General features: G+C 44.9%; 1 protein-coding gene across 1 annotated transcript in view; it reads right to left on the bottom strand.

The window, feature by feature from the left end:
* The window catches only part of cables1 (Cdk5 and Abl enzyme substrate 1), a 193,716-nt gene that overhangs the window by 102,243 nt on the left and 63,903 nt on the right, over positions 1-27,570 (bottom strand). The window contains exons 2-3 of the mRNA XM_072271720.1: positions 5,309-5,380; positions 2,474-2,566 (exon numbers count right to left, since the gene is read on the bottom strand). Of these exons, the coding sequence (XP_072127821.1) occupies positions 2,474-2,566; positions 5,309-5,380 (165 nt within the window). The remainder of the gene's footprint in view (positions 1-2,473; positions 2,567-5,308; positions 5,381-27,570) is intronic.

The raw sequence follows: 27,570 nt of genomic DNA, 5'->3' as shown, positions 1-27,570 counted from the left end.
AACTTTCCTAGTAATCTCTTCAAAAAATTCAATAAGATTTGTCAAACATGACCTTCCACGCACAAATCCATGTTGACTGTTGCTAATTTGAAAGGCAACATTTCAGTTTGGGTCATTAGTGTAGGAGTCATGTACAAAAATGTTAGTCTCCATTACTGACTGAAGGTTGAAGAGCACCAAATCAGAGTCATAGAGGACAACAGCACAGAAACAGGCCTTTCAGCCCATCTAGTTCATACCAAACTATTATTCTGCCTACTCCTATTGACCTACACCAGGACCATAGCTCTCTACACCCCTCCCATCCAAACTTCTCTCAAATGTTGAAATCAAACTTGATTGTACCACTTCCACTGGCAGCACATTCCACACTCTCACCGCCCTCTGAGTAAAGAAGTTTCCCCTCATGTTCCCCATAAACTTTCACCTTTCACCCTTAACCCATGACCTCTAGCTCTGGGGGCTGGGGGTAGGGGTGGGGGGGTGAAGACTGGGACAACAGCAGTTGGTATGTGGAGATGTGGATGGTACGTGCAGGGCAAAGATGGAATGTAGACACTGGTGGCCTGTGTTGTTCATCCACGTTGTGGAACTGGAGGGTAGGTGTTGGTGCTGAGGGAGTATTGGGTGCCTTGACACCTGGACTGGTGTGCTTAGGGGTGTGAACAGGAGGGCAATTGTCAAACCTATAGAAGAATAGCTTTAACTCATTATCCCTTTCACGACTGCATTCCAAGGCTTCACAACTGGGCTGATTGATGTTCTTCATGCCTCTTCACACCTCCCGTGTGCTCCTCTGCGCAAGCTTGTCCTCCAGCTCTCCCCGTATTCCTCTTTAGCCACCTTGATCTTCTCCATTAGCTCCATCTGCACACGTTTCAATCCTTTCCTGTCTCCTGATCTAAGGGCTCTCTTTCTGTGGCTGAGAAGACGCGCCCTAACAGCACTGTGGGTGTACCTGCATCTCAGGGACTGCAGCAGTTCAAGAAGGCAGCTCGTCACCACCTTCTCAAGGGTATCAAGGGATAGGCAATAAATGCTGGCTTAGCTGGTGACACCCACAACACAGGAGCCCCTCAGGGCTGTGTACTAAGCCCCTTCCTTTACTCTCTGTAAACCCATGTCCGTGTCGCCACCCACAGCTCCAATATGCTAATTAAGTTTGCTGACGACACTACACTGATTGGCCTAATCTCAAATAATAATGAGGCCGCCTACAGGGAAGAAGTCATCACCTTGACACAGTGATGTCAAGAAAATAACCTCTCCCTCAATGTTGCAAAAACAAAGGAGCTGGTTGTGGATTGCGGGAGGAATGGAGGCAGGCTAACCCCTATTGACATCAAAGGATCTGGGGTTGAGAGGGTGAACAGCTTTAAATTCCTTGGCATAAATATCACTGAGGATATCGCGTAGTCTGTTCATACCAGCTGTGTGGTGAACAAGGCACAACAGCACCTCTTTCACCTCACACAGTTGAAGAAGTTTGGCTTGGGCCCCCAAATTCTAAGAACTTTCTAGAGGGGCACAATTGAGAGCATCCTGACTGGCTGCATCACTGCCTGATATGGGAAATGTACTTCCGTCAATCGCAGGACTCTGCAGAGAGTGATGCGGACAGCCCAGCACATCTGTAGTTGTGAACTTCCCATGATTCAGGACATTTACAAGGACAGGTGTGTAAAAAGGGCCCGTAGGATCATTGGGGACCCGAGTCACCCCAACCACAAACTGTTCCAGCTGCTACCATCTGGGAGATGGTACCACAGCGTAAGAGCCAGGACCAGCAGGCTCCAGGACAGCTTCTTCCACCAGGCCATCAGACTGATTAATTCACGCTGACACAACTGTATTTCTATGTTATATTGACCATCCCATTGTACATAATATTTATTATAAATTACTATAAATTGCACGTTGCACATTTAGACGGAGACGTAACAATGATTTTTACTCCTCATGTATATGAAGGGTGTAAGTAATAAAGTCAGTTCAATTCAATTCAAATGAATAAATAAAGAAAAATCAGTAACTCCATTAATGTCCTCGCCATATGGTTCACCAATCACATTCCAGTCAGCTCAAAGCTGCCCTTTAAGGCCTCTAGTGCCTCTGGAGCCCATTTCTTTACTATCTTGGTGGTAGCTGGTTGTTGCTGTACTTTGGTCATGAAGTGAACCATGTTGTGATCCGATGGGGGAAGAGCTGTGGAGCTATATCCATCTTTAACCTTTAATGTAGTGTTATATCACTGTGTCAAACACTACACAATACTATAAGATTACCTAAGATCTTCCAGCAGCTTCTGTCTCCGCTGGTCTGCTTTTGATCTATATATTACCACCGTTGCTGAGTGACAAGACATACTGAGGGTTGTCCAAAGACAGCTAAATTAAAATACCATTGGATAAAATGCTCATGCACTCACATTAAACTTTCAATTTTGAATTAATTTTTAAAAAGAACATCAAACCTGCCGTTCCTGGTGTCGTGTTGTCGCATGTTTTTGATAAAGTGAATCTTCTTAAAGCTCTTTGGTCTGGGAGAACCTGACAGAGTCCGACATCTGGAAAAAAAACAAGTTAAACATAAGTCATGAGACTGAGTGAGAGCAAGTCCCCCCACCTTCAGTAATTGGTGCGTGAGAGAAATCCGGACTGGTGGTCCCACAGGGTCCACACCAATTCTGAGACTGATTAAATTAAATCCCCCCCACCCTCAGTAACTGGTGTGTGAGATCCACACCAATAATGTGAGCGAGACTGATTCCCATGGAGGGCACATGATAGTTACATAACCAATCTTTGCAGATTGTATGAGTACCCCACACACTCAGTGACAACTGGAATCAGCCAATCATGAGGCAGCGGCTCAATGCGTGAAAGCATGCAGACATGGTCAAGGGGTTCAGTTGTTAAAAAAAAAACCATAGAAAACCTACAGCACGATACAGGCCCTTCGCCCACAAAGCTGTGCCGAACATGTCCCTACCTTAGAAATTACTAGGCTTACCTATAGCCCTCTATTTTTCTAAGCTCCATGTACCCATCCAAAAGTCTCTTAAAAGACCCGACTGTATCCGCCTCCACCACCGTTGCTGGCAGCCCATTCCACGCACTCACCATTCTCGGAGTAAACAACTTACCCGATATCTCCTCTGTACCTACTCCCAAGCACCTTAAACCTGTGTCCTCTTGTGGCAACCACTTCAGCCCTGAAAAAGCCTCTGACTATCCACACGATCAATGCCTCTCATCATCTTATACACCTCTATCAGGTCACCTCTCATCCTCCGTCTCTCCAAGGAGAAAAGGCCAAGTTCACTCAACCTGTTTTCATAAGGCATACTCCCCAATCCAGGCAACATCCTTGTAAATCTCCTCCACACCCTTTCTATGGCTTCCACATCTTTCCTGTAGTGAGGCAGATGGGAAGATTATTCAGATTAAACATCAGAAATTACAAAGAAATGTGATCTAAGTGACTTTGACCATGGGATGATTGTTGGTGCCAGATAGGGTGGTTTGAGTATCTCAGAAACTGCTGATCACTGGGATTTTCACACAAAACGATCTCTAGGGTTTATAGGGAATGGTGTGAAAAACAAAAAAATCCAGGGAGCTGCAGTTGTGTGGGTGAAAATGCCTTGTTAATAAGAGAATCAGAGGAGAATGGGCACACTGATTCAAGCTGACAGGAAGGGGACAGTAAACCAAATAGACATATTTAATAACAGTGGCGTGCAGAAGAGGATCTCTGAACGCACAACACATCTAACCTTGAAGTGGAGGGACTACAGCAGGAGAAGGTCACGAATGTACACTCTGTGATCCCTTCATTCCGTACAGGAGGTATGTAATAAAGTCGCCACCAAGTGTTTACTTTTTCGTGAAGAATGGATCTTTTGCAATGTAATCCTTCAATGCATCAATAGTTCATCCTTGATATTGTAGAGCTGGGACGAATCTACCTGAGGCAACAACTCAGCATGTCTGCAACATTGCAGTTTGATGGAATGGATGTGATTCACTTGCATTCTGGGCAAAAAAGTGGTTTCACAATACTGAGAGAGCCTCCATTGGTCAGGGTCGATCACGGATATTATGTCCCAGCTTTCGACATGATATGCAAGCCAGACCAGTACGATATGGAGAGCAAACTGTTGCCCATGCAGCAGGCTCCTCCTCTCCACACAGCTGAACAAAAGAAAGGCAGAGACCAACGCAGTTTGCTACCAGTGGCATCACAAGAATTGCCAGTCAACATTGAACAGCATAGGACTGCCTTAGGGACTCCAGCTCTGGATTTTTCCTCAGGGTTTACTCCTAATGCATTCCCCATGAGTGGGTATAGCCACAAGGCAGTGGAGGTTTGAGATCAGAGTTTTCCTTCTCCTAGCCAACCACGGCTGATGAGCCCCATCTGCTCAAAGTGACTGGTTTTAAGGCGCCAGTAACCCACCTTTTTCCCTTCTCCTGTCAACAGAAGAAGTTCTACTGGGCTGAGCAGTGTAACGTGCTGCAAGGTTTCACTGCTAATGTAATAGCCTCTTTGTAATGTTCCACTGCTAATGTAATGGTTTCTCTGTAGCAGCAATGTTTGGGTTACGTCTAGAGATAATGGGGGCTTTGGAATGTGCACCATCCAATGAGAAGAATGTTGATCTTCCTGTCAGTCTGAGAGAAGGGATTTTGTGGTCTTTTGTTGGGGAGAGATGGAGAGAGAGGATGCGAGTGGAGAGAGTTGGTAGACCGCCAGACGGAATGGATTTGGACTGGAGGGTCCGTGGGTCCGTGACGCTCAGAGAAGATCGACGGGGAACAAATGGATGGAAACGTGAGCTCCAACGTGCACATTAGACTGTTTCATTGAAATGGGCCCTTTTCTTTTTTTTTTGTTTCTTTACTAACTTTAGTCAAATTGAAAATTATAAAGCTCAGTCGTTGAATTGCATATTGTGTACTGTTTGTTATTTCGTGGTACTGATTTGTAACAGGGAACACATCACGCAGCATCCACCCAAACAAGATTTCTCAAGTTGGGCTGGGCCGGAGGCTGTCTTCCCCAAGATTAAGCCGCTAGTCGAACCTGAGGGTTACAGTAGTTAAGTCACACGTGAAGGCCAGGAGCTGGACTTGGTTGTCAGAGGCTGTTTGAGACACATGCATTGGGAGCACAGTGGAACTGATCCCCACTACTGCCTCTCACACCCCAGCACCAATGACAACCTGAACGAATCATAATACTGCACTGTGTAACTGTGTCACAAAGTCAAGAGTGCTTCTGTTATCACCAATCATTTTCATACCTCCGCAATGGGGCATTTTCCTCAATGTCTTCCAGAGTCTCCAATGAAGAACGCTGAGAAACCAAGCGGCGCCTGGAAGGAAGAAGACCACACAATGAAACTCTGCTATACGTACTCCAATTCAACCCACAGTGACTGAGGAACAATCTCTGCACCTGTGGATCAGTACAGGACAGAACTGCTATTTCAAAACAAAATCCTTTGGTAATTTTGCACCAGAAACAATATTTAGAAATATTATTTTTGGCCAGAAATGTCACCGTGTGTTCCTCTGGATTTTCAGCAACTGCACAATCTTTTGTGCTTAATGTTTAGAAATTCCTCTTTTTCTGTGGTGAAATTTCTGAAACCAAATTATACCAACTTGGACAGGTTGTGGGGGAGAACACACAAACAAATTGTACAAGTGTCATCAGAGATCTTTCATCATGGACCAGAATGGTCTATGTTCTACTACCCAGTGAATGTTGAAATGCCTTGATAGAGTGGAGACGGAGAGTATGTTTCCTATAGTGGGGGAGCGTAGGATCAGTGGGCACTGCTTCAGAATAGAAGGACATCCATCTACAACAGAGATGAGGAGGAATTTCTTTAGTCAGAGGGTGGTGAATCTGTGGACTTCATTTTTACAGATGACTTAGAGCAGAAGTTGATAGATTCTTGATTAGTCAGGGCAGGGAGAAGGCAGGAGAATGGGATTGAGAGGGATAATAAATGAGCCATGATGGAATGGCAGAGCAGACTCAACGGGCCAAATGTTCTGATTGTGTTCCTATGTCTTATAAGACCATAAGACATTGTAACAGAATTAGACCATTTGGCCCATCAAGTCTGCTCTGCCATTCAATCATGGCTGATGCCCATTTTCCCCCCCCACCCCAGCCCCACTCCCTGGCCTTCTCACCGTAACCTTGGATGCCATGTCCAATCAAAAACCTAACACACTCTGCCTTAAATACACCCAACGTCCTGGCCTCCACAGCTGCCTGTGGTAACAAATTCCACAAAATCACCACCCTCTGGCTAAAGAAATTTCTCCGCATCTCTGTTTTAAATTAACGCCCCTCTATCCTAAGGCTGTGCCCTCTCGTTCTAGACTCCCCCACCACGGGAAAAAATCTTTTCTGCACCAACTCTATCTAGGTCTTTCAAAATTCGAAAGGTTTCAATGATATACCCACTCATCCTTCTAAATTCCAGCAACACAGAGCTATCAAACATTCCTATATGATAACCCTTTAAACTTCCCCAATGCCAACATACAGTATCTTTTCTAAGATGAGCACCCAAAACTGTACACAGTACTCAAGGTGAAGCCTCACCAGTGCCTTATAAAACTTCAGCATCACATCCCCGCTCCTGTATTCTAGACAGCTTGAAAAGAATGCTAACATTGCATTGCCCTTCCTCACCATGCAAACGTCACTCCACTCGTTAAAAGGGAGAAAGGCAAAATAAAGGAAATTATAGGCCAGTTAGCCTAACCTCAGTAGCTGAGAAAACGTTGGAGTCCATTATTAAGGATGAGGTTTTGGGGTACTTGGAGGCTAATGTGAAAAGTAGTCAAAGTCAGCATGGTTTCTATAACGGAATATCTTGCCAAAGCTGTTAGAGGTCTTTGACGAAGTAACAAGCAGGGTGGACAAAGAAGAGGCAGTGGATGTCATTTACCTGGATTTTCAGAAGGTATTTGTTAAGGTGTCACACATGAGGCTGCTTAACAAAATAAAATCCGGTGGCATTACAGGAAAGATACTGACATGGATATAGAGGAATGGCTGACAGACAGGAGGCAGTGAGTGGGAATAAAGGGGTCTTTTTCTGGTTGGCTGCCAGTGACTAGTGGTGTTCCTCAGGGGTCAGTATTGGGATCACTAATTTTCACGTTGTTTATCAATGATTTGGATAATGGAATTGACAGCTTTGTGGCAAAGTTTGTGTGGATGATACAAAGGTAGGTGGAGGGGTAGGTAGTGCTGAGGAAGCAATGTGATTGCAGGACTTAGACACATTGGAAGAATGGGCAAAAAAGTGGCAGATGGTATACCGTGTTGAGAAATGTATGATAATGCATTTTCATAAAAGGAACAATGGTGCTGACTATTATCTAGATGGGGAGAAGGTTCAAACATCAGAGGTGCAGAGGGCCTTAACAGTCCTCGTTCAAGACTCCCAGGAGGTTAAATTACAGGTTCAGTCTGTGGTAAGGAAGGCAAATGCAATGTTGGCATTTATTTCAAGAGGAATAGAATATAAAAGCAAGGAGATAGTGCTGAGCCTTTATAACCACTAATCAGGCAGCACTTGGAGTATAGTCAATAGTTTTGGGCCCCGTATCTCAGAAAGGATATGTTGTCATTGGAGAGAGTGCAGAGGAGGTTCACAAGCATGATTCTGGGAATGAAGAGGTTAACATGAGGAACATTTGCAGATTGGGGCCAGAAACTGGAATTAAGAAGAATGCGCGGTGATCTCATTGAAACCTACCAAATGTAGAAAGGACTAGATAGGTGGAGAGGATGTTTCTCACAGTAGGGGTATCCAGAACTAGAGTATACAGTCTCCAAATTGTGGGGCAACCTTTTACAACAGAGATAAGGAGGAATATTTTTTTATAGAAGAGATTAATGAATCTGTGGAATGCCTTGCCACAGACTGCAGTGGAGGCCAAGTCCATGGGCATATTTCAGGCAGAAGTTGATCATTTCCCAATCGCTCAGGGCATCAAAAGATATGGCGAAAAGACAGTGTATGGGATTGAGTGGGATCCAGGATCAGCCATGATGGAATGGTGGAGCAGACTTGATGGGCTGAATGGCCTAATTCTGCAACCATGTCCAATGGTCTTCTGGTCTTCTGGACTCTACCTGCAACTTAACCTTCAGGGTGTTCTGCACAAGGAATCCCAAGTCCCTTTGCATCTCAGATTTTTTGATTTTCTCCCCATTTAGAAAATAGCCTGGACATTTATTTCAAATACCAAAGTGCGTGATAATGCATCTTCCAATGTTGCATTTCATTTCTCCGAATCTGTCTAAGTCCTTCTGCATCCTACTTGATTGCTCAACACCACCTGCCCTCCACCAATCTCCATATTATCTGCAAATCTGGCAAAAAGCTCATCGATCCCATCATCTAAATTATTGACATACAGCACAAAAAGAAGTGTCCCAACACTGACCCCTGTGGAACACCACTAGTCACTGGCAGCCAAGCAGAAAAGGTTCCTTTTATTCCCACTCTTTGCCTCCTACCAATCAGCCAAAGCTCTATCCATGTTAGTAACTTTCCAAGCTCTTAACTTGGTAAGCAGCCTCATGTGTGGAACTTTATCAAAGGCATTCTGAGAGTGCAAATATACAACATCCGCTGCATCCTCTTTATCTATCTTACTTGTAATCTCATCAAAGAATTCCAACAGGTCTGTCAGGCAGGATTTTCCCTGAAGGAAACCATGCCGACTTTGTCCTATCTTGTCCTGTGTCACCAAGTGCTCCATCACCTCATCCTTAACAATTGACTCTAACATCTTCCCAACCACGGAGGTCAGGCTAACTGGTCTATAACTTCTTTTCTGCTGCCTTCCACTTTTCTTAAAGAATAGAGTGACATTTAAGAAATCATATGGTGCATTGGCCTTCATCAATCATGGGATTGAGTTTAGGAGCTATAATGTTGCAGCTATATAGGACCCTGGTCAGACCCCACTTCAAGTTCTGTGCTCAGTTCTGGTAGCCTCACGACAGGAAGGATGTGGAAACCATAGATTAGATTATTAGATTATGAGGACACTCAGTCCTCATTTATCGCCATTTAGAAATGCATGTATTAAAAAATGATACAATGTTCCTCCGGTATAATATCACAGAAACACAAGACAGGCCAAGACTAAAACAGACAAAAACCACATAATTATAACATATAGTTACAACAGTGCAAAGCAATACCGTAATTTGATAAGAGCAGACCATGGGCACGTTAAAAAAAAAGTCTCGAGGTCCTAATAGCCCCAACATCTCACACAGATGGTAGAAGGGAGAAACTCTCCCTGCCATGAGCTTCCAGCGCCACAAACTTGCCGATGCAGTGTCCTGGAAGCACCCGACCACAGTCCAACTCTGAGTCCGTCCTCTGACCAGCCCTCTGACACCGAGCACTAAGCACCACCTCTGCTGAGTACTTCGACTCTGGCCCCAATCACCAAGCAACAGGCAAAGCCGAGGATTCGGGGCCTTCCCCTCCGGAGATTTCGGATCACACAGTAGCAGCGGCAGCGAAGAAGGCATTTCAGAAGTTTCACCAGATGTTCCTCCGTGCTCTCACATCTGCCTCCATCAAATCAGAATTGTGCACGGATTCCTACTTGACAGATTACAGTTATCATCACCGGAGAGGCCGTGCGCGCTGCATCTCGCTGCCATCTTCTCCTCCTCCCAAAAGGGTGCAGAGGAGATTTACAAGGATGTTGCCTGGATTGGGGAGCGTGACTTATGAGAGTAGGTTGAGTGAACTCGGCCTTTTCTCCTTGGAACAACGGAGAATGAGAGGTGACCTGATAGAGGTGTATAAGATGATGAAAGGCATTGATTGTGTGGATAGTCAGAGGCTTTTTTCCAGGGCTGAAATGGCTAACACGAGAGGGCACAGTTTTAAGGTGCTTGCGGTATTGCTTTTAAGTAGGTACAGAGGAGATATCAGGGGTAAGTTTTTTTTTTTTTTTTTTAAAACACAGAGAGTGGTGAGTGTGTGGAATGGGCTACCGGCGACATAGATGGAGGCAGATATGATAGGGTCTTTTAAGAGGCTCCTGGTCAGATACATGGAGCTCAGAAAAATAGAGGGCTATGGGTAAACCTAGGTAATTTCTCAGGTAAGAACATGTTCGGCACAGCTTGGTGGGCTGAAGAGCCTGTATTGTGCTGTAGGTTTTCTACGTTTCTGTTTGCAATTTTCCAGTCCTCTGGCACCATACCAGGGTCCAATAATCTTTTAACAATCATTACTAATGCCTCCACGATCTCTACCGGCACCTCCTTCAGAATCCTAGTGTGCAGTTCATCTGGCCTGGGTGACTTATGTACCCTTAGGTCTTTCAGCTTTTTGAAAGACCTTAATTACCTTCTCCCTTGTAACAGTAACTGCACTTCCTTCTCTTCCCTCATGCACTTCATCATCCGGCACACTGCTAGTGCCTTCCACAGTGAAGACTGATTCAGTTCATCTGCTATCTCCTTGTCCTCCATTATTATTTGTCCAGCCTCATTTTCCCTTAGGGAACAGTGATCACAATATGATCAAGTTCGCTTTGAAATCTGAGAAGGAGAATCTTAATTCCAATGTGTCAGTATGACAGTGGAATAAAGGAAATTGCAATGGCATGGGAGAGCAATTGGCCAAAGTTGGCTGGATAAGGACTCTAGCAGGAAAGACAGCAGAACAGCAATAGCTGGAATTTCTGTGAAAAATGAAGGAAGTGCAAGACAGATATATTCCAAATAAGAAGAAATTTTTAAATGGAAGAAGGACACGACCATGGCTGAAAATTGAAGACAGAGCCAAAGTTATAGAAAAAGAGAGGGCATACAAGGAAGCCAAAGCTAGTGGGAAGACAGAGGATTGGAAAGCTTTTAAAAACTTGCAGAAGGAAACTAAGAAGGTCATTAGGAAGGAGAGATGAATTATGAAATGAAGATGGTGACTAATATCAAAGAAGATATTAAAAGCTTTTTTGTGTATAAAGGGTAAAAGAGAGTTGAGGGTAAATATAGGACCAATACAAAATGACGGTAGACATATTGTAATGAGAGATGCAGAGATGGCAGAGGAGCTGAATGCGTATTTTGCATCAGACTTCACAGTGGAAGACATCTGCAGTGAAAATTACGACTGAGAAGGTGCTCAGGGAGCTTAATCGTCTGAGGGTGGATAAATCTCCTGGACCTGATGGAATGCACCCTCAGGTTCTGAAGGAAGTAGCTGGAGAGATTGCAGAGGCATTAATAACGATCTTCCAAGAATCGATAGATTCTGGCATTGTACCGGATGACTGGAAAATTGCAAATATTACTCCGCTATTTAAGAAGGGTGGGAGGCAGCAGAAAGGAAACTATAGACCTGTTAGCCTGACATCAGTGGTTGGAAAGTTATTGGATTTAATTGTTAAGGATGAGATTACAGAGGTACATGACAAGATGGGCCAAAGTCAGCATGGTTTCCTGAAAGGAAAATCCTGCTTGACAAACCTACTGCAATTTTTTGAGGAAATTACAGGCAGGGTAGACAAAGGAGATGTAGTAGATGTGGTGTACTTGGATTTTCAGAAGGCCTTTGACACGGTGCTGCACATGCAAGGTAAGAGCCCATGGAATTACAGGGAAGTTACTAGCATGGGTGGAGCATTGGCTGATCGGCAGAAAACAGAGAGTGGGAATAAAGGGATCCTATTCTGGCTGGCTGCCGGTTTCCAGTGGAGTTCCACAGTGGTCGGTGTTGGGACCGCTGCTTTTTATGATGTATGTCAATGATTTGGACTATGGGGTTAATGGATTTGTGGCTAAATTTACCAATGATACAAAGGTAGGTGGAGGAGCGGTAGTGTTGAGGAAACTGAGTGCCTTCAGAGAGAACTGAGATGTGGAGAAATTACTTTAGAGGATGGTAAATCTGTGGAATTTGTTGCTGCGAGTGGCTGTGGAGGCCAAGTCATTGGGTGTATTTAAGGTAGAGATAGATAGGTTCTTGATTAGCCAGGGCATCAAAGGGTAGGCAGGGGAGTGGGGATGACTGGAAGAATTGGATCAGTCCATGATTGAATGGTGGAGCAGACTCAATGGGCTAAATGGCCTGCTTCTGCTCCTATATCTTATGGTCTTATGTCTCTTTTATTATTTTAATTCACCCCCCCCCCCATTAGCTCTAACAAACCTGCCTGCAAGATTATTAGTTCCCCTCAGGTTTAGGTGCAATCTGTCACTTTTGACAGGTCACACCACCCCCAGAAGAGATCCCAATGATCGAAGAACCTGAAGCCCTGCCCCCTGCACCAGATCATCCTGTTTTCACCTTCACTGGAGCATGGCACAGGGAGCAATGCAGATATTACTACCTGGGAGGTCCTGCTTCTCAGCTTTCTACCTAGCTCTCCAAATTCTCTTCTCAGGATCTCTTTGCTTTTCCTTCCCATGTTATTGGTATCAATATGTATCAAGACATCTGGCTATTTTCCCTCCCTCTCCAAAATGCTGTGGATGTGATCCGAGACATCCCTCACCCTGGAACCTGGGAGGCAACATTCATTTAGGAGTCCCATGCACGTCCACATTATCGCCTGTCTGTTCCCCTGACTCTTGAGTTCCCTATCACTACCGCTCTTCTCTTCTCCTTCTTTCTCTTCTGCACCATGGACCCATGCTCAGTGCAGTAACCTGGTCTCCGTGGCATTCTCCTGGGAGGTCATTCCCCACAGCAGTATCCAAAGCCGTATCCTTACTATTGAGGGGAATGGCTCTGCACAAATGGCCTCTTCACATTTCCATTTCTCCTGACAGTCACCCAGCTACTCGCCTCCTACAACTTAAGGAGTGATTTCTTCCCTGTAACTCCGATCAATGATCTCCTCACTCCCGAACAAGTCGAGGGGCATCCAGCTGCAGCTCCAGATCCCTAACGTGGTTCTCAAAGTGCGGCAGCCGGACACAACATGCAGATGTAGTTCTCCATGAGATTCCCGGTCTTCCAGGAGACTCTGGCATGAAGAACACACAACAGCCACTTACTACACTGGGCACGGTAAGAGAAAACAGCAAGTAACGTTTGCTGAAATATATTTGGTAATTCAGTTCCAGACTGCTGGCTGATTTGTTCTTCTTGAGGTTTGTTGTAATCTTCCCCACTGTTGACTATTCATCCCACAAAATGAACATTCTATCACTTTGCAAAATTAGAAAAAGATGTTTTGTTTTGACTGAAGACTGAATTAATATACTGCAGATTTGGAACAGCTGTAGTGGTAGCTGTGATCCTTACAGAACACCCCTTGACACCTTCTGCCACGCAAATCTGCCAGCCTTCTCTAACTAACCATTCAATTGTGCCCATTTTGTTTATTTAGAGATACAACATGGAACGGGCCCTTGTTGCTCTTCGAGCCATGTCACCTAGCAACCCACCGGTTTAACTATAGCTTAATCACAGGACATTTTACAATTATCAGTGAACATACTAACTCTTTGGACTGTGGGTTGGAACCGGAACAGCCAGAGGAAACGGATGTGTAAACAGGAAGAAACATACAAACCTGTTTATAGAGGACGTCGGAATTGAACTCTAAACTCCAACACCAAGATGTAATAAAGTTCCGCTAACTGCTAAGTTACCGTGTCCTCTCATGTAGATTAGCGTTTGTCACCTATAAATTTCAATTTTTTGTTCGATTTTATTCGCCATTAATGCACTTATGTAATGCCTCCTGTTTATTGGGAGACAGTTCACCCCATGCCGCCAGTCTGATCAATACTGAAGCAATGGAGATCGCTGATACTTTTGACACCTTCCTATCACAGCCTGTGATTGGACCAGCACAACTTCAATGTCAAAAGCAGAATCAGGTTTAATATTAATGGCATGTGTCATGAAAATTGTATACAAAAAAACATAAATTACAATTTATATATATAAAAAAAGTGAAATAGTGTACATTGGTTCATTGTCCATTCAGAAATCTGTTGGCGGAGGAAAGAATGCTGTTCCTAAAACACTGAATGTGTGTCTTCAAGCTCCAGTACCTCCTCCTTGATGGTAGCAGTCAGACCCAAAGGCTTCTCGAAAGACAGGATGGACTGAACTGCTGATTCGGTGAGGGCAAAAGGTGGAGGTCTGTGTTTCATGGATAAACTCTTCGTGGAGTTCAGATACTGTGTTCTGTCAAACTCTTGTTCCCACGCCCTGGAACATCTATCGATTAAGTGCTGACCATATACTTAACAAGAGAGTTGTCCTCTGTGACCCTGATCACAGTTTACCTACGGCCAAAAGCCAACGCTAATCAGGTACTTAAGATACTGAATGCTGCCATTGGGAAACAGCCCACCCCGACACATTTCAGGTCCTATCTGGGAACTTCATTCAGGATTGATTGAAGAAATCTTTGCCCAATTATCATCAGCATATAACCTGCAGCACCAGAGGTCCCAAGACACTAGACCACTGTTATATCAAGATAGGGAATGCCGACCGTTCCATGCCCAGACTGCATTTTGGGAATTCTGATCATTTGGTTGTCTGTATACTGGCAGAGGCTGATGAGCAAGGCTCCAGAGATTAAGACAACAACGAGGTGGTTGTGGGAGACAGAGGAGTGACTGTGGGATTGCTTCGAGTCGCGTGCCGCATTCAAAGACTCATCAGAGGTTCTGAATGAATACAACACAGTCGTCGCAGACTTTCTTAACACATTTGTAGACAAGTGTGTCCCCACAAAATCATTCAGACTCTTCCCCAAGCAGAAGCCCTGGATAAACCGTCCGATCCAAAATATGCTAAGAGCCAGATCAAGGGCATTCAAGTCTGGCAACCAACTAAGATACAAGAGGTGCACATGAACTGCTGAAGGAACTCAGCAGGCCAGGCAGTATCTATAGAAAAAAGTGCAGTTGACGTTTTGGGCCGAGACTCTTCAGCAGGACTGGAGAAAAAAATGATGAGAAGTAGATTTAAAAGGTGGGGAAGAGGAGAGAAAAATACAAGGTGATAGTGAAACCTGAAGAGGGAGAAATGAAGTGAAGAGCTGGTGAAAGAGATACAGGACTGGAGAAAGGGGAATCTGATAAGAGAGGGCAGAAGGCCATGGAAGAAACCAAAGGGGGCAGGGGCACCAGAGGCAGGCGATGGGTGGGCAAGGAGATCAGTTGAGAGAGGGAAAAAAGAGATGGGAAATGGTGAAGGGGGGTTGAGGGGCATTACCAGAAGTTCAAGAAATTGAAGTTCATGCCATTAGTTTGGAGGCTACCCAAATGGAACACAAGGTGTTCCTCCACCCCGAGTGTGGCCTCCTTGCAACAGTAGAGGAGGCCATGGATTGACATATCAGAATGGGAATGGGAAGTGGATTAAAACTGGTGGCCATTGGGAGATCCTGCTTCTTCTGGTGGACAGTGCATAGGTGCTCGGTGAAGCAGCCTCCCAACCTGTGTCGGGTCTCACTGATGTACAGGAGGCCACACCGGGAACACCAAGCACAGTAAATGACCCCAGCAGACTCACAGGTGAAGAGTCGCCTCACCTGGAAGGACTGTTTGCTGCCCTGAATGGTAGTGAGGGAGGAGGTGTAGGGATAGGTGTGGCACTTGTTCCGCTTGCTTGTTGGGTGTATTTAAGGTGGAGATTGGCCACGACATCAAAGGTTACTGTGTTCAGTTCTAGTCATCTCACTGCTTCTGTGTTTAGTGCTGGTTACTTCACGACAAGAAGGATATGGATACTATAGATACTATAGAGAGAGTGCAGAGGAGATTTACAAGGATGCTGCCTGGATTGGAGGGTGTACCTTATGAGAATAAGTTGAGTGAACTTGGCCTTTTCTCCTTGGAGCGATGGAGGATGAGAGGTGACCTGATACAGGTGTATAAGATGATGAGAGGCATTGATCGTGTGATCAAGTGGATAGTCAGAGGCTTTTTCCCAGGGCTGAAATGGCTAACACGGGGGGGGGGGGGGGCATAGTTTTAAGGTGCTTGGAAATAGGTACCGAGGGGATGTCAGGGGTAAGTTTTTCAGACAGAGGGTGGTGGCGGTGGTGGAAGCGGATACAACAGGGTCTTTTAATAGACTCTTGGATAGATACATGGAGCTTGGAAGAATAGAGGGCTATGTGCTAGGGAAATTCTAGGCAATCTCTAGAATGGGCTACATGGTCAGCACAACATTGTGGGCCGAAGGGCCTGTAATGCACTGAAAATTTCTATGTTCTCTATGTTTTATGTTACGGGAAGAAGGTCAGGGAGTGGGCTGAGGAGAGTAGAAAGGGTTAGCCTTGACTGAATGGCACAGCAGACTTGATGGGCCAAATGGCTTAAATCTGCTCCAATGTCTTATGGTCTTTTGGTCTTAAATTTGCCTTAATTTCCATTATATACTTCTCAACTGATTTGATTTATTGTCAATAATAAATAAGAAATTCCCCTTCGTCAATCTGCATTCACACCAAATTCAGGCGATCTAAGGCAACACACACAAAATGCTAGAGGAACACAGCTGGTCAGACAGCATCCATGGAGGGGAATAAACAGCCGACCTTTCGAGCCAAGCCCTTCATCCGGACTGGAAAGGAAGGGAAATGTCAGAATAAGAAGGTGGATGGAGGGGAAAGAGGATAAACTACATGGTGATAGATGAGACCGGTGAGGGAGAAAGTGGGTGGGTGGGTGAGGGAGGATGAGGTAACAAGCAGAGAGGTGACAGGTGGAAAAAGTAAAGAGCTGAAGGAGAAGGAACATGATAGGAGAGGACAGCAAACCATAGGATAAAGGAGAGGAGGAGGGGGCACCAGGGGGAGTTGATAGGCAGCTGAGGAGAAGAGAGGAGTGAGAATAGGAAATGGAAAAATAGAAAATGGGAAGGGGGAGAAATTACTGGAAGTTAGAGAAATCAATGTTCATGCCATCAGGTTGGAGGCTACACAAACAGAATATGAGGTGTTGCTCTCCTGACCTGAAAGTGGCCTTGTCATGGCAGTAGAACAGGCCATGGACTGACATGTTGGAATGGGAATGAGGACTGGAATTAAAATGAATGGCCACTGGGAAATCCTGCTTTTTGTGAATGGAGCCAAGGTGCTCCACAAAGCAGTCGCAGTCCACCAATGTAAAGGAGACTACATCAGGAGTGCCAGATACAGTTGATTCACAGGTGAAGTGTTTGCTCACCTGGGAGGACTGTTTGGGGCCCTGAATAATGGTGACTGGCAGGTGTGCAGCTCTGCCATTTGCAGAGCTAAATGCTACGAGGGAGATCAGTGGGGAGGGACAAATGGACAAGGGAATCACAGAGAGAGCAATTCCTACAGAAAGTGGTGGGGGCGGGGAAATTAAAGGTGTGTCTTGTGGTAGGATCCCATTGAAGATGACGGTTGCAAAAAATTATGTGTTGGAACTCTTCAAAGGATTTAATTTATAACTTGGCAAATGGATGATAGAAAAATGGAGGGCTACGTAGGAGGGAAGGGTTGATTAACTTGGAGTAGATTAAAAAGTCTGCTCAATATTGTGTGCCAAAGGACTTACACTGTGCTGTAATGTTCTATGTTTCATACACTTTAATATGTTTTTTCTACCATCTCCCCACTCCCTCAGATACGAGTGCACTGTAACTCAGACATGACGAGTGCTCAAGAGGTCACACACAAAACCTCTCCGAGTACCTGCACCCAACTCTGACAGTCACACCCTCAATTTCTGAACATGTGTGTACCTGCGTTCAGAGTGAAACTATTCAGAATGATTTTCCACTCCCTTAAGCTTCAGAGGGTTTGCTAACTCCAGGTACATTATTCTAAGCCAGAGGATTGCAAATGCCTGTGAGAAAATGAGGAAGTATGTTAAATATACTGTACATATTTTAATAACAAATTGAGTAACAATAAAATAATATAAACGACTATAGCCCGGTAGCATTCACATCGACAGTGATGAAATGCTTTGAGAGGTTGGTCATGACCAGACTGAACTCCTGCCTCAGCGAGGACCTGGACACATTGCAATTTGCCTTTCGCCACAATAGGTCAACGGCAGATACAATCTCAATGGCTCTCCACATGGCTTTAGACCACCTGGACAACACAAACACCTACATCAGGATGTTATTCATCAACTATAGCTCAGCATTTAATACCATCATTCCCATAATCCTGATTGAGAAACCTGGGCCTCTGTACCTCTCTCTGTAATTGGATCCTCGATTTCCTAACCAGGAGATCATAATCTGTGTGGATTGGTGATAACATCTCCTCCTCGCTGACGATCAACACTGGTGCACCTCAGGGGTGTGTACTCAGCCCACTGCTCTACTCTCTCTATACCCATGACTGTGTGGATAGGCATAGCTCAAATACCATCTATAAATTTGCTGATGATACAACAAATTGGTTGTTGGTTGAATCTCAGGTGGTGACGAGATGGCGTACAGGAGTGAGATATGCCAACTAATGGAGTGGTGTCGCAGGAACAGTATGGCACTCAACATCAGTAAGACAAAAGAGCTGGTTATGGACTTCTGGAAGGGTAAGACGAAGGAACACATACCAATCCTCATAGAGGGATCAGAAGTGGAGAGAGTGAGCAGTTTCAAGTTCCTGGGTGTCAAAATCTCTGAGGATCTAACCTGGTCCCAGCAAATTGATGTAGTTATAAAGGAGGCAAGACAGCGACTATATTTTGTTAGGAGTCTGAAGAGATTTGGTATGTCAACAAATACACTCAAAAATTTCTAGAGTTGTACTGTGGAGAGCATTCTGACAAACTGCATCACTGTCTGGTGTGGAGGGGCAACTGCACAGGATCGAAAGAAGCTGCAGAAGGTTGTAAATCTAGTCAGTTCCATCTTGAGTACTAGCCTACAAAGTACCCAGGACACCTTCAAGGGGCGGTGTCTCAGAAAGGCAGCGTCCATTATCAAGGACCTCCAGCACACGGGGCATGTCCTTTTCTCACTGTTACCATCAGGAAGGAGGTACAGAAGCCTGAAGGCACACACTCAGTGATTCAGGAACAGCTTCTTCCCCTCTGCCAACCAATTCCTAAATGGACATTGAACCCTTGGACACTACCTCACTTTTTTTATATATTATTTTTGTTTTTGCACTATTTTTAATCCATTCAATATACATACACTGTAATCAATTTATTTATTTATTATTGTTATTATTTTATTTTGTTTCTTTTCTACTATATTATGTGTTGCATTGAATGGTTGCTGCTAAGTTAACAAATTTCAAGACACATGCTGGTGATAATAAACCTGATTCTGATTCAGATTCTGAATAAATTTATTCTGACTTTGATCTGAAAGGAGGTGAATTCCTTCAAATAAAATGGGAACTGGAATTGTCTCAGAGTTTAAAATCTCTCATCAGTTCAGTAGTGATGACAGATTACTGGTGAAATCAGAGTAGGCCGCTTATAAAGGGAAAACACTTTTCACTGATCCTCAGTAAATGTGGCAATAACAAAACCAAGAAAAACACACACAAAACGCTGGAGGAATGCAGCAGGTCCTTAGGAGACAGACAAGTGGGTAACAGTCAGGAGAAGGAGGTCAGATGCTAGAGAGTACCCCTGTGGCTGTCCCCTTAACAATAAGTACTCCAGTTTGAGTACTGTTGGGGAGGGGGCCAGACTACCTGGGGAAAACAACAGTGGCCGCACCTCTGGCACACAGTCTGGCCCTGTGGCTCAGAAGGGGAGGGAAAGGAAGAGGATGGCAGCAGGCAAAAGGTCCTGAAAACAGACTACAGGGAGTTAGGAAGGAAGTTGAGAAGCAGGACTTCAAAGGTAGTCATCTCGAGATTACTGCCTGTGCCACAAAAAGTGAGTATACAAATAGAGTGAGGTGGAGGATAAATGCGTGGCTGAGGGACTGAGCAGGGGGCAGGGATTCAAATTTCTGGATCAGTGGGACTTCTTCTGGGGCAGGAGTGACCTTTACAAAAAGGACGGGTTGCACCTGAATCTGAAGGGGACCAATATCCTGGCAGGAAGGTTTGCTAAGGCTATTCGGGAGAGTTTAAACTAGAAATTGCTGGGGGGTGGGAACCGAACTGAAGAGATGGAGGAAGGGGCGGTTGGCTCACAATAGAGAAAGCATGGAGACAGTACGAGATGGAAGATAGGAAGGTGATAGAAAAGGGATACGCTCAGACCGATGGTTTGAGATGTGTATTTTAATTCAAGAAGCATCATGAAAAAAGCAGATGAGCTTAGAGCGTGGATCAGTACTTGGAGCTATGATGTTGTGGCCATCACAGAGACTTGGATGGCTCAGGGGCAGGAATGGTTACTTCGAGTGCCAGGCTTTAGATATTTCAGAAAGGACAGGGAGGAAGGCAAAAGAGGTGGGGGCGTGGCACTGATATCAGAGATAGTGTCACGGCTGCAGAAAAGGAGGCTGTCATGGAGGGATTGTCTACTGAGTCTCTGTGGGTGGAAGTTAGAAACAGGAAGGGGTCAATAACTCTACTGGGTGTTTTTTATAGACCACCCAATAGTAACAGGGACATTGAGGAGCAGATAGGGAGACAGATTCTGGAAAGGTGTAATAATAACAGGGTTGTCGTGGTGGGAGATTTTAATTTCCCAAATATTGATTGGCATCTCCCTAGAGCAAGGGGTTTAGATGGGATGGAGTTTGTTAGATATATTCAGGAAGGTTTCCTGACACAATATGTAGATAAGCCTACAAGAGGAGAGGCTGTATTTGATCTGGTATTGGGAAATGAACCTGGTCAGGTGTCAGATCTCTCAGTGGGAGAGCATTTGGAGATAGTGATCACAATTCTATCTCCTTTACCATAGCATTGGAGAGGGATAGGAACAGACAAGTTAGGAAAGTGTTTAATTGGAGTAAGGGGAAATATGAGTCTATCAGGAAGGAACTTGGAAGCATAAATTGGGAACTGATGTTCTCAGGGAAATGTACGGAAGAAATGTGACAAATGCTCAGGGGATATTTACGTGGAGTTCTTCAAAGGAATGCTCCAATGAGACAGGGAAAGGATGGTAGTGTACAAATGCTGTTGTAAATCCAGTCAAGAAGAAAAGCTTACAAAAGGTTCAAAAAACTAGGTAATGATAGAGATCTAGAAAATTATAAGGCTAGCAGGAAGGAGCTTAAGAATGAAATTAGGAGAAACAGAAGGGGCCATGAGAAGGCCTTGGTGGACAAAATTAAAGAAAACCCCAAGGCATTCTACAAGTATGTGAAGAACAAGAGGATAAGATGTGAGAGAATAGGACCAATCAAGTGTGACAGTGGAAAAGTGTGTACAGAACCAGAGGAGATAGCAGAGGTACTTAATGAGTACTTTGCTTCAGTATTCACTACGGAAAAGGATCTTGGCGATTGTAGGGATGACTTACAGTGGACTGAAAAGCTTGAGTATGTAGATATTAAGAAAGAGGATGTGCTGGAGCTTTAGGAAAACATCAAGTTGGTTAAGTCGCCGGGACCGAATGAGATGTACCCCAGTCTACTGTGGGAGGTGAGGGAGGAGATTGCTGAGCCTCTGACAATGATCTTTGGCATCATCAATGGGGACAGGAGAGGTTCTGGAGGATTGGAGTGCTGTGGATGTTGTTCCTTTATTCAAGAAAGGGAGTAGAGATAGAGGGAGTGTTGCAGATGTTGTTCCCTTATTAAAGAAAGGGAGTAGAGATAGCCCAGGAAATTATAGACCAGTGAGTCTTACTTCAGTGGTTGGTAAGTTGATAGAAAAGATCCTGAGAGGCAGGATATATGAACATTTGGAGAGGCATAGTATGATTAGGAATAGTCAGCATGGCTTTGTCAAAGGCAGGTCGTACCTTATGAGCCTGTTTGAATTTTTTGAGGATGTGACTAAACACATTGATGAACGTAGAGCAGTAGATGTAGTGTATATGGATTTTAGCAAGGCATTTGATAAGGTACCCCATGCAAGGATTATTGAGAAAGTAAGGAGGCATGGGATCCAAGGGGACATTGCTTTGTGGATCCAGAACTGGCTTGCCCACAGAAGGCAAAGTGTGGTTGTAGATGGGTCAGATTCTGCATGGAGGTCGGTGACCAGTGGTATGCCTCAGGGATCTGTTCTGGGACCCCTTCTCTTCGTGATTTTTATAAGTGACCTGGATGAGGAAGTGGAGGGATGGGTTAGTAAATTTGCTGTACTGTGCTGTAGGTTTTCTATGTTTCTAGCTCAGTCAGCATCTACAGAGAGAAATGAAGAGTCAAGGTTTTGGGCTGAGACCCTTCATCAGCACTGGAAAGGAAGGGGTTGAAACCAGAATAAGGTGGGGAAAGGTGAAGAAGGATAAACTGAGAGGTGATAGGTGCGACCAAGTGAGGGGTAAGGTGAGTGGGTAGGGGCACCTGGCTTCACCTATCATCTTCTAGCTTGTATTCCTTCTCCCCACACCCCATCTTCCCTCTTCCTTTCCAGTCCTGAAAAAGTGTTCCAGTCCAAAATGGTGACAATAGACAATAGGTGCAGGAGTAGGCCATTCAGCCCTTCGAGCCAGCACCACCATTCACTGTGATCATGGCTGATCATCGACAGTCAGTACCCCGTTCCTGCCTTCTCCCTATATCCCTTCACTCTGCTATCTTTAAGAGCTCCATCTCTTTCTTGAAAGCATCCAGAGAATTGGCCTCTACTGACTTCTAAGGCACAGCATTCCACAGATCCACAATTCTCCGGGTGGAAAGGTTTTTCCTCAACTCTGTTCTAAATGGCCTATCCCTTATCCTCAAATTGTGGCCTCTGGTTCTGGACTCCCCCAACATCAGGAACATGTTTCCTGCCTCTAGCGTGTCCAATCCCTTAATAATCTTAAATGTTTCAGTCAGCTCCCCCTCATCCTTCTAAATTCCAGTGTATACAAGCCAAGTCGCTCCAATCTTTCAACATATGACAGTCCCGCCATCCCGGGAATTAACCTCGTGATCCTCTGCTGCACTCCCTCAATAGCAAGAATATCCTTCCTCAAATTTGGAGACCAAAACTGTACACAATACTCCAGGTGTGGTCTCACCAGGGCCCTGTACAACTGCAGAAGGACCTCTTTGCTCCTATACTCAACTCCCCTTGTTATGAAGGCCAACATGCCATTAGCTTTCTTCACTGCCTGCTGTACCTGCATGCTTACTTTCAGTGACTGGTGAACAAGGACACCAAGATCTCGTAGTACTTCCCCTTTTCCTAACTTGACACCATTCAAATAGTAATCTGCCTTCCTGTTCTTGCCACCAAAGTGGATAACCTCACATTTATCCACATTTAACTGCACCTGCCATGCATCTGCCCACTCACCCAGCCTGTCCAAGTCACCCTGCATTCTCATAACATCCTCCTCACATTTCACACTGCCACCCAGTTTTGTGTCATCTGCAAATTTGCTAATGTTACTTTTAATTTCCTCATCTAAATCATTAATGTATATTGTAAACAGCTGCAGTCACAGTGATTGTTTATTCATTTCCATAAATGCCTGGTCTGCTGAGTTCTTCCAGCATTTTATAGGTGTTGTTCCGCATTTCCAGCAACTGCAGAATCTTTTGTGTTTATAATAATGAAATTAACTTCAATTCTAAACCAATATATTAATGATCTGAGAAGAGGTTGGATAAGATGCTTTTTAAAGAAAATGCTTTTAGAATATGTTTGATATCATACAGGTGAGGTTCTTGCAATGTTTTATTGCCTTGAGGTGCTGTAAAAGTACAGGTTCTATCATTATTGGCTGTGGAAATAATACAGGCTTCCTGTCCATGTTTCACTGGGATGGGAAGAATGGCAGTTCTTAACAATGAAATTCAGTGGCAGTCGACAATAAGGTGTCCCACTTCACCTGTTCCAGGGAGCTAGCCTGATGCCTCGTTCCATCATTCTGCCTTCTACAAATCACACAGTGATCACCTGGGTCACGCAGGGTGGCGTGGTAGTGTAGCAGTTAGTGTAACGCTATTATAGTGCCACTGACCCGGCTTCAATTTCCACCGCTGTCTGCACAGAGATTGTACGTTGCCCCCGTGACCATGTGTGTCCCCTCTGGGTTCTCTGGTTTCCTCGGACATTCCAAAGATGTAACATTTAGTAGGTTAGCAGCGGAGGATGAGAGGTGACCTGATAGAGGTGTACAAGTTAATGAGAGACGTTGATCATGTGGATAGTCAGAGGCTTTTTCCCAGGGCTGAAATGGCTAACACGAGAGAGCACAGTTTTAAGGTGCTGGGGAGCAGGTACAGAGAAGATGTCAGAGGTAAGTTTTTTTATGCAGAGAGTGGTGAGTGTGTGGAATGGGCTGCTGGCATTGGCGGTGGAGATGGATACGATAGGGTCTTTTAAGGGACTCCTGGATAGATACATGGAGCTTAGAAAAATAGAAGGCTATGGGTAAAGCCTGGGTAATTTCTAAAGAAAGTACATGTTCGGCACATCATTGTAGGCCAAAGGGCCTGTCTGGTGCGGTAGGTTTTCTGTTTCTAAATACAGCAGGTGGGTTGCTGGGCTGTGTGACTTGTTGGACCTGGAGAGCCTGTTCCACGCCGTATCTCTCCTGTTCCCACATCCGATGAAACATTTGAAGCCAAGCATTCTGCCAATCCAGTTGGAAACATTGTGAACCCCACTGAACGCGGAAGACAATCTATTATTCTTTAAAAGTGTTGAGTGATTTAGTTGAGCACTTTATGCATCATGCTCTGAGTCTGAATTGTACAATTAATGGCCATGCCACAGTACCAACCTTTTCTAAGCAGAGTTCTTATTCTGTTTGGTCAGCAGACCAGGCTCTCCGCCAGAGAAACAAACAATATCAACCTGTAATCCTGGTTTTGGAGCTGGCAGCCAGTAAGGGAAAGAGAGCCTTCGCATGAAACGACTGAGGTAGAAATTAAGCTGAAGACCGGATCAGTGCCTCCTCAATACAGTGACTTTTGGAAATTGCACAGAGCGTAATCTCACAGCAATCACTCAATGCCTGCTTCAAGAAGGCTTCAAATATACAAGTGCCCAAGAACAGTGTGGAGATCTGCATCAATGACTATCACCCAATTGCACTTACATCCACAGTGATGAAGTGTTTTGAGAGGCTGGTATTGAAACGTAACAGCTCCTGCCTGAGAGGCGATTTGAATCCGTTCAATTTGCCTACTGGTGGAACAGGTCCACAACAGATGCCATCACTCAGTCCGGGATTTTTACTCCTCATGTATACAAAGGATGTAAGGAAAAAAGTCAATTCAATTCATTTTTTTTTTTTGCTGTGCGCATGCGTGCTTCCATCCGTGTGTGCGCGATGTTGGCGGGACGACGTCTTTTTCATGCCTTTACAAGGCGCGGAGCCAGAGAGAGAGAGACTGTGTGGCTCGCCACTCCTCACACAGACATTTTGCAGTATTTTTCCCTTTATTTTACTTGGTTGAGTTGCGATCTTGACACTCAACCCTGCACGGATAGAAAGCGCATTTGGGAGCAGACCCGACTGGGCTCGAACCTGGGAACCTCCGTTCCAGAGTCCGGCGCTGATGTCATTGCGCCACCAGCCGGCCCAAAGTCAATTCAATTCAATTCCACCTGGACAACTAACATGCATACATCAGATGTTCTTCGTCATTTACAGCTCAGCCTTCAATACCATCAACCCCACAAAACTAATCAATAATCTCCAAGACCTTGGCCTCAATACCTCAACAGGGCGGCGTGCTTTGCCCCCTGCTCTGCTCGCTTTATACCTACGACCGTGTGGCTGAGCACGGCTCCAATACTACATTCAAGTTTGCTGATGACACCACTGTTATAGGCCGAATCAAATGTGGTGATAAATCAGCATTCCAGAGGGAGATTGAAGATCTGGCTGAGAGGTGCCATAACAACAACCTCTCACCCATTGTCATCAAGACCAAGGTGCTGATTGTAGACTTCAGGAGGGGAAACCAGAGGTCCATGAGCCAGTCAGTCCTCATCGGAGGATCAGAGGTGGAGAGGGTCAGCAACTTTAAATTCCTGGGTGTTACTACTTCAAAGGACCTGTGCTGGACCCGGCACATTCGTGCAAGCAACTGCGAAGAAAGCACAGCAGCACATCTATTTCCTCAGGCGTTTGCAGGGACTCAGCAGGACTTCTACCACTTTGGCAAACTTATATCCATATAACAATTACAGCACGGAAACAGGCCATCTCAGCCCTTCTTCTACAGGTGTGTACTGGAGAGTACATTGACCAACTGCATCGCAGCCTGGTATGGAAACACTTCAAGGAAAAATCCTGCAAAAAGCAGTAGATTTGGCCCAGTACATCACAGGTAAAGCCCTTTCCACCATTGAGCACATCTACAGAAGCATTGTCACAAGAAAGCAGCATGCACCATTAGAGATCCCCACCATCTAGGTCATGGTCTCTTTTCGATGTCGCCATCACGTAGAAGGTACAGGAGCCTCAGGACTTGCACCAGCAGGTTCAAAACCATTTACTCCACCTCAACCATCAGGCTCTTGAATAATATACACAACATTACTTGCCCCATCATTGAAATGTTCCCACAGCCAATAATCTCAGTTTAGACCATAAGACATAGGAGCAGAATTAGGCCATCCAGCCCAATGAGTCTGCTCCGCCATTCAATCACAGCTGATCCTCAGCCCTACTCCCCGGCCTTCTCCCCACAACCTTTGAAGCCGTGTCCAATCAAGAACCTATCAGGCTTTGCCTTTTGCCTTAAATATACCCAACAACCTGGCCTCCATACCTGCCTGTGGTACAAATTCACCGCCCTCTAGCTAAAGAAATTTCTCCATATTTCTGTTTTAAATGAACACTCCTCTGTCCTGAGGCCCTCTTGTCCTAGACTCCCCCACCATGGGAAATACCTCTTCCGCATCTACTCTGTCTAGGCCTTTCAACATTCAAAAGGTTTCGATAAGATCTCCCTTCATCCTTCTAAACTCTAGCGAGTACAGACCCAGAGCCATCAAATGTTCCTCATGTGATAATGCTTTCATTCCCGGAATCATCCTTGCAAACCGCCTCTGGATCCTCTCCAATGCCACCACACCTTTTCTTAGATGAGGAGCAGAAAACTGTTCACAATACTCAAGGTGAGGCCTCGCCAGTGCCTTATAAAGCCTCAGCATCACATCCCTTCTCTGTATTCTAGACCTCTTGAAATGAATGCTAACATGGCATTTACCTTCCTCACCACTGACTCAAACTGCAAGTTAATCTTTAGGGTGTTCTGCACAAGGACTCCCAGGTCCCTTTACATCTCAGATTTTTGGATTTTCACCCTGTTTGAAAAACAGTCTGCACATTTATTTCTACTACCAAAGCGCATGACCATGCATTTTCCAACATTGTATTTCACTTACCACTTTCTTGTCCATTCTCCTAATCTGTTTAAGTCCTTCTGCAGCCTACCCGTTTCAACACTACCTGCCCCTCCAACAATCTTCGTATCACCTGCAAAATTGGCTAAAGCCATCAATTCCATCATCTAAACCATTGATATATGATTTA

The sequence above is a fragment of the Mobula birostris genome, chromosome 1 (assembly GCF_030028105.1).
Source record: "Mobula birostris isolate sMobBir1 chromosome 1, sMobBir1.hap1, whole genome shotgun sequence".
Taxonomy (NCBI): Eukaryota; Metazoa; Chordata; class Chondrichthyes; order Myliobatiformes; family Myliobatidae; genus Mobula; species Mobula birostris.
Note: the sequence above shows the minus strand (reverse complement) of the source record. Positions and strands in the feature narration are given on the sequence as shown.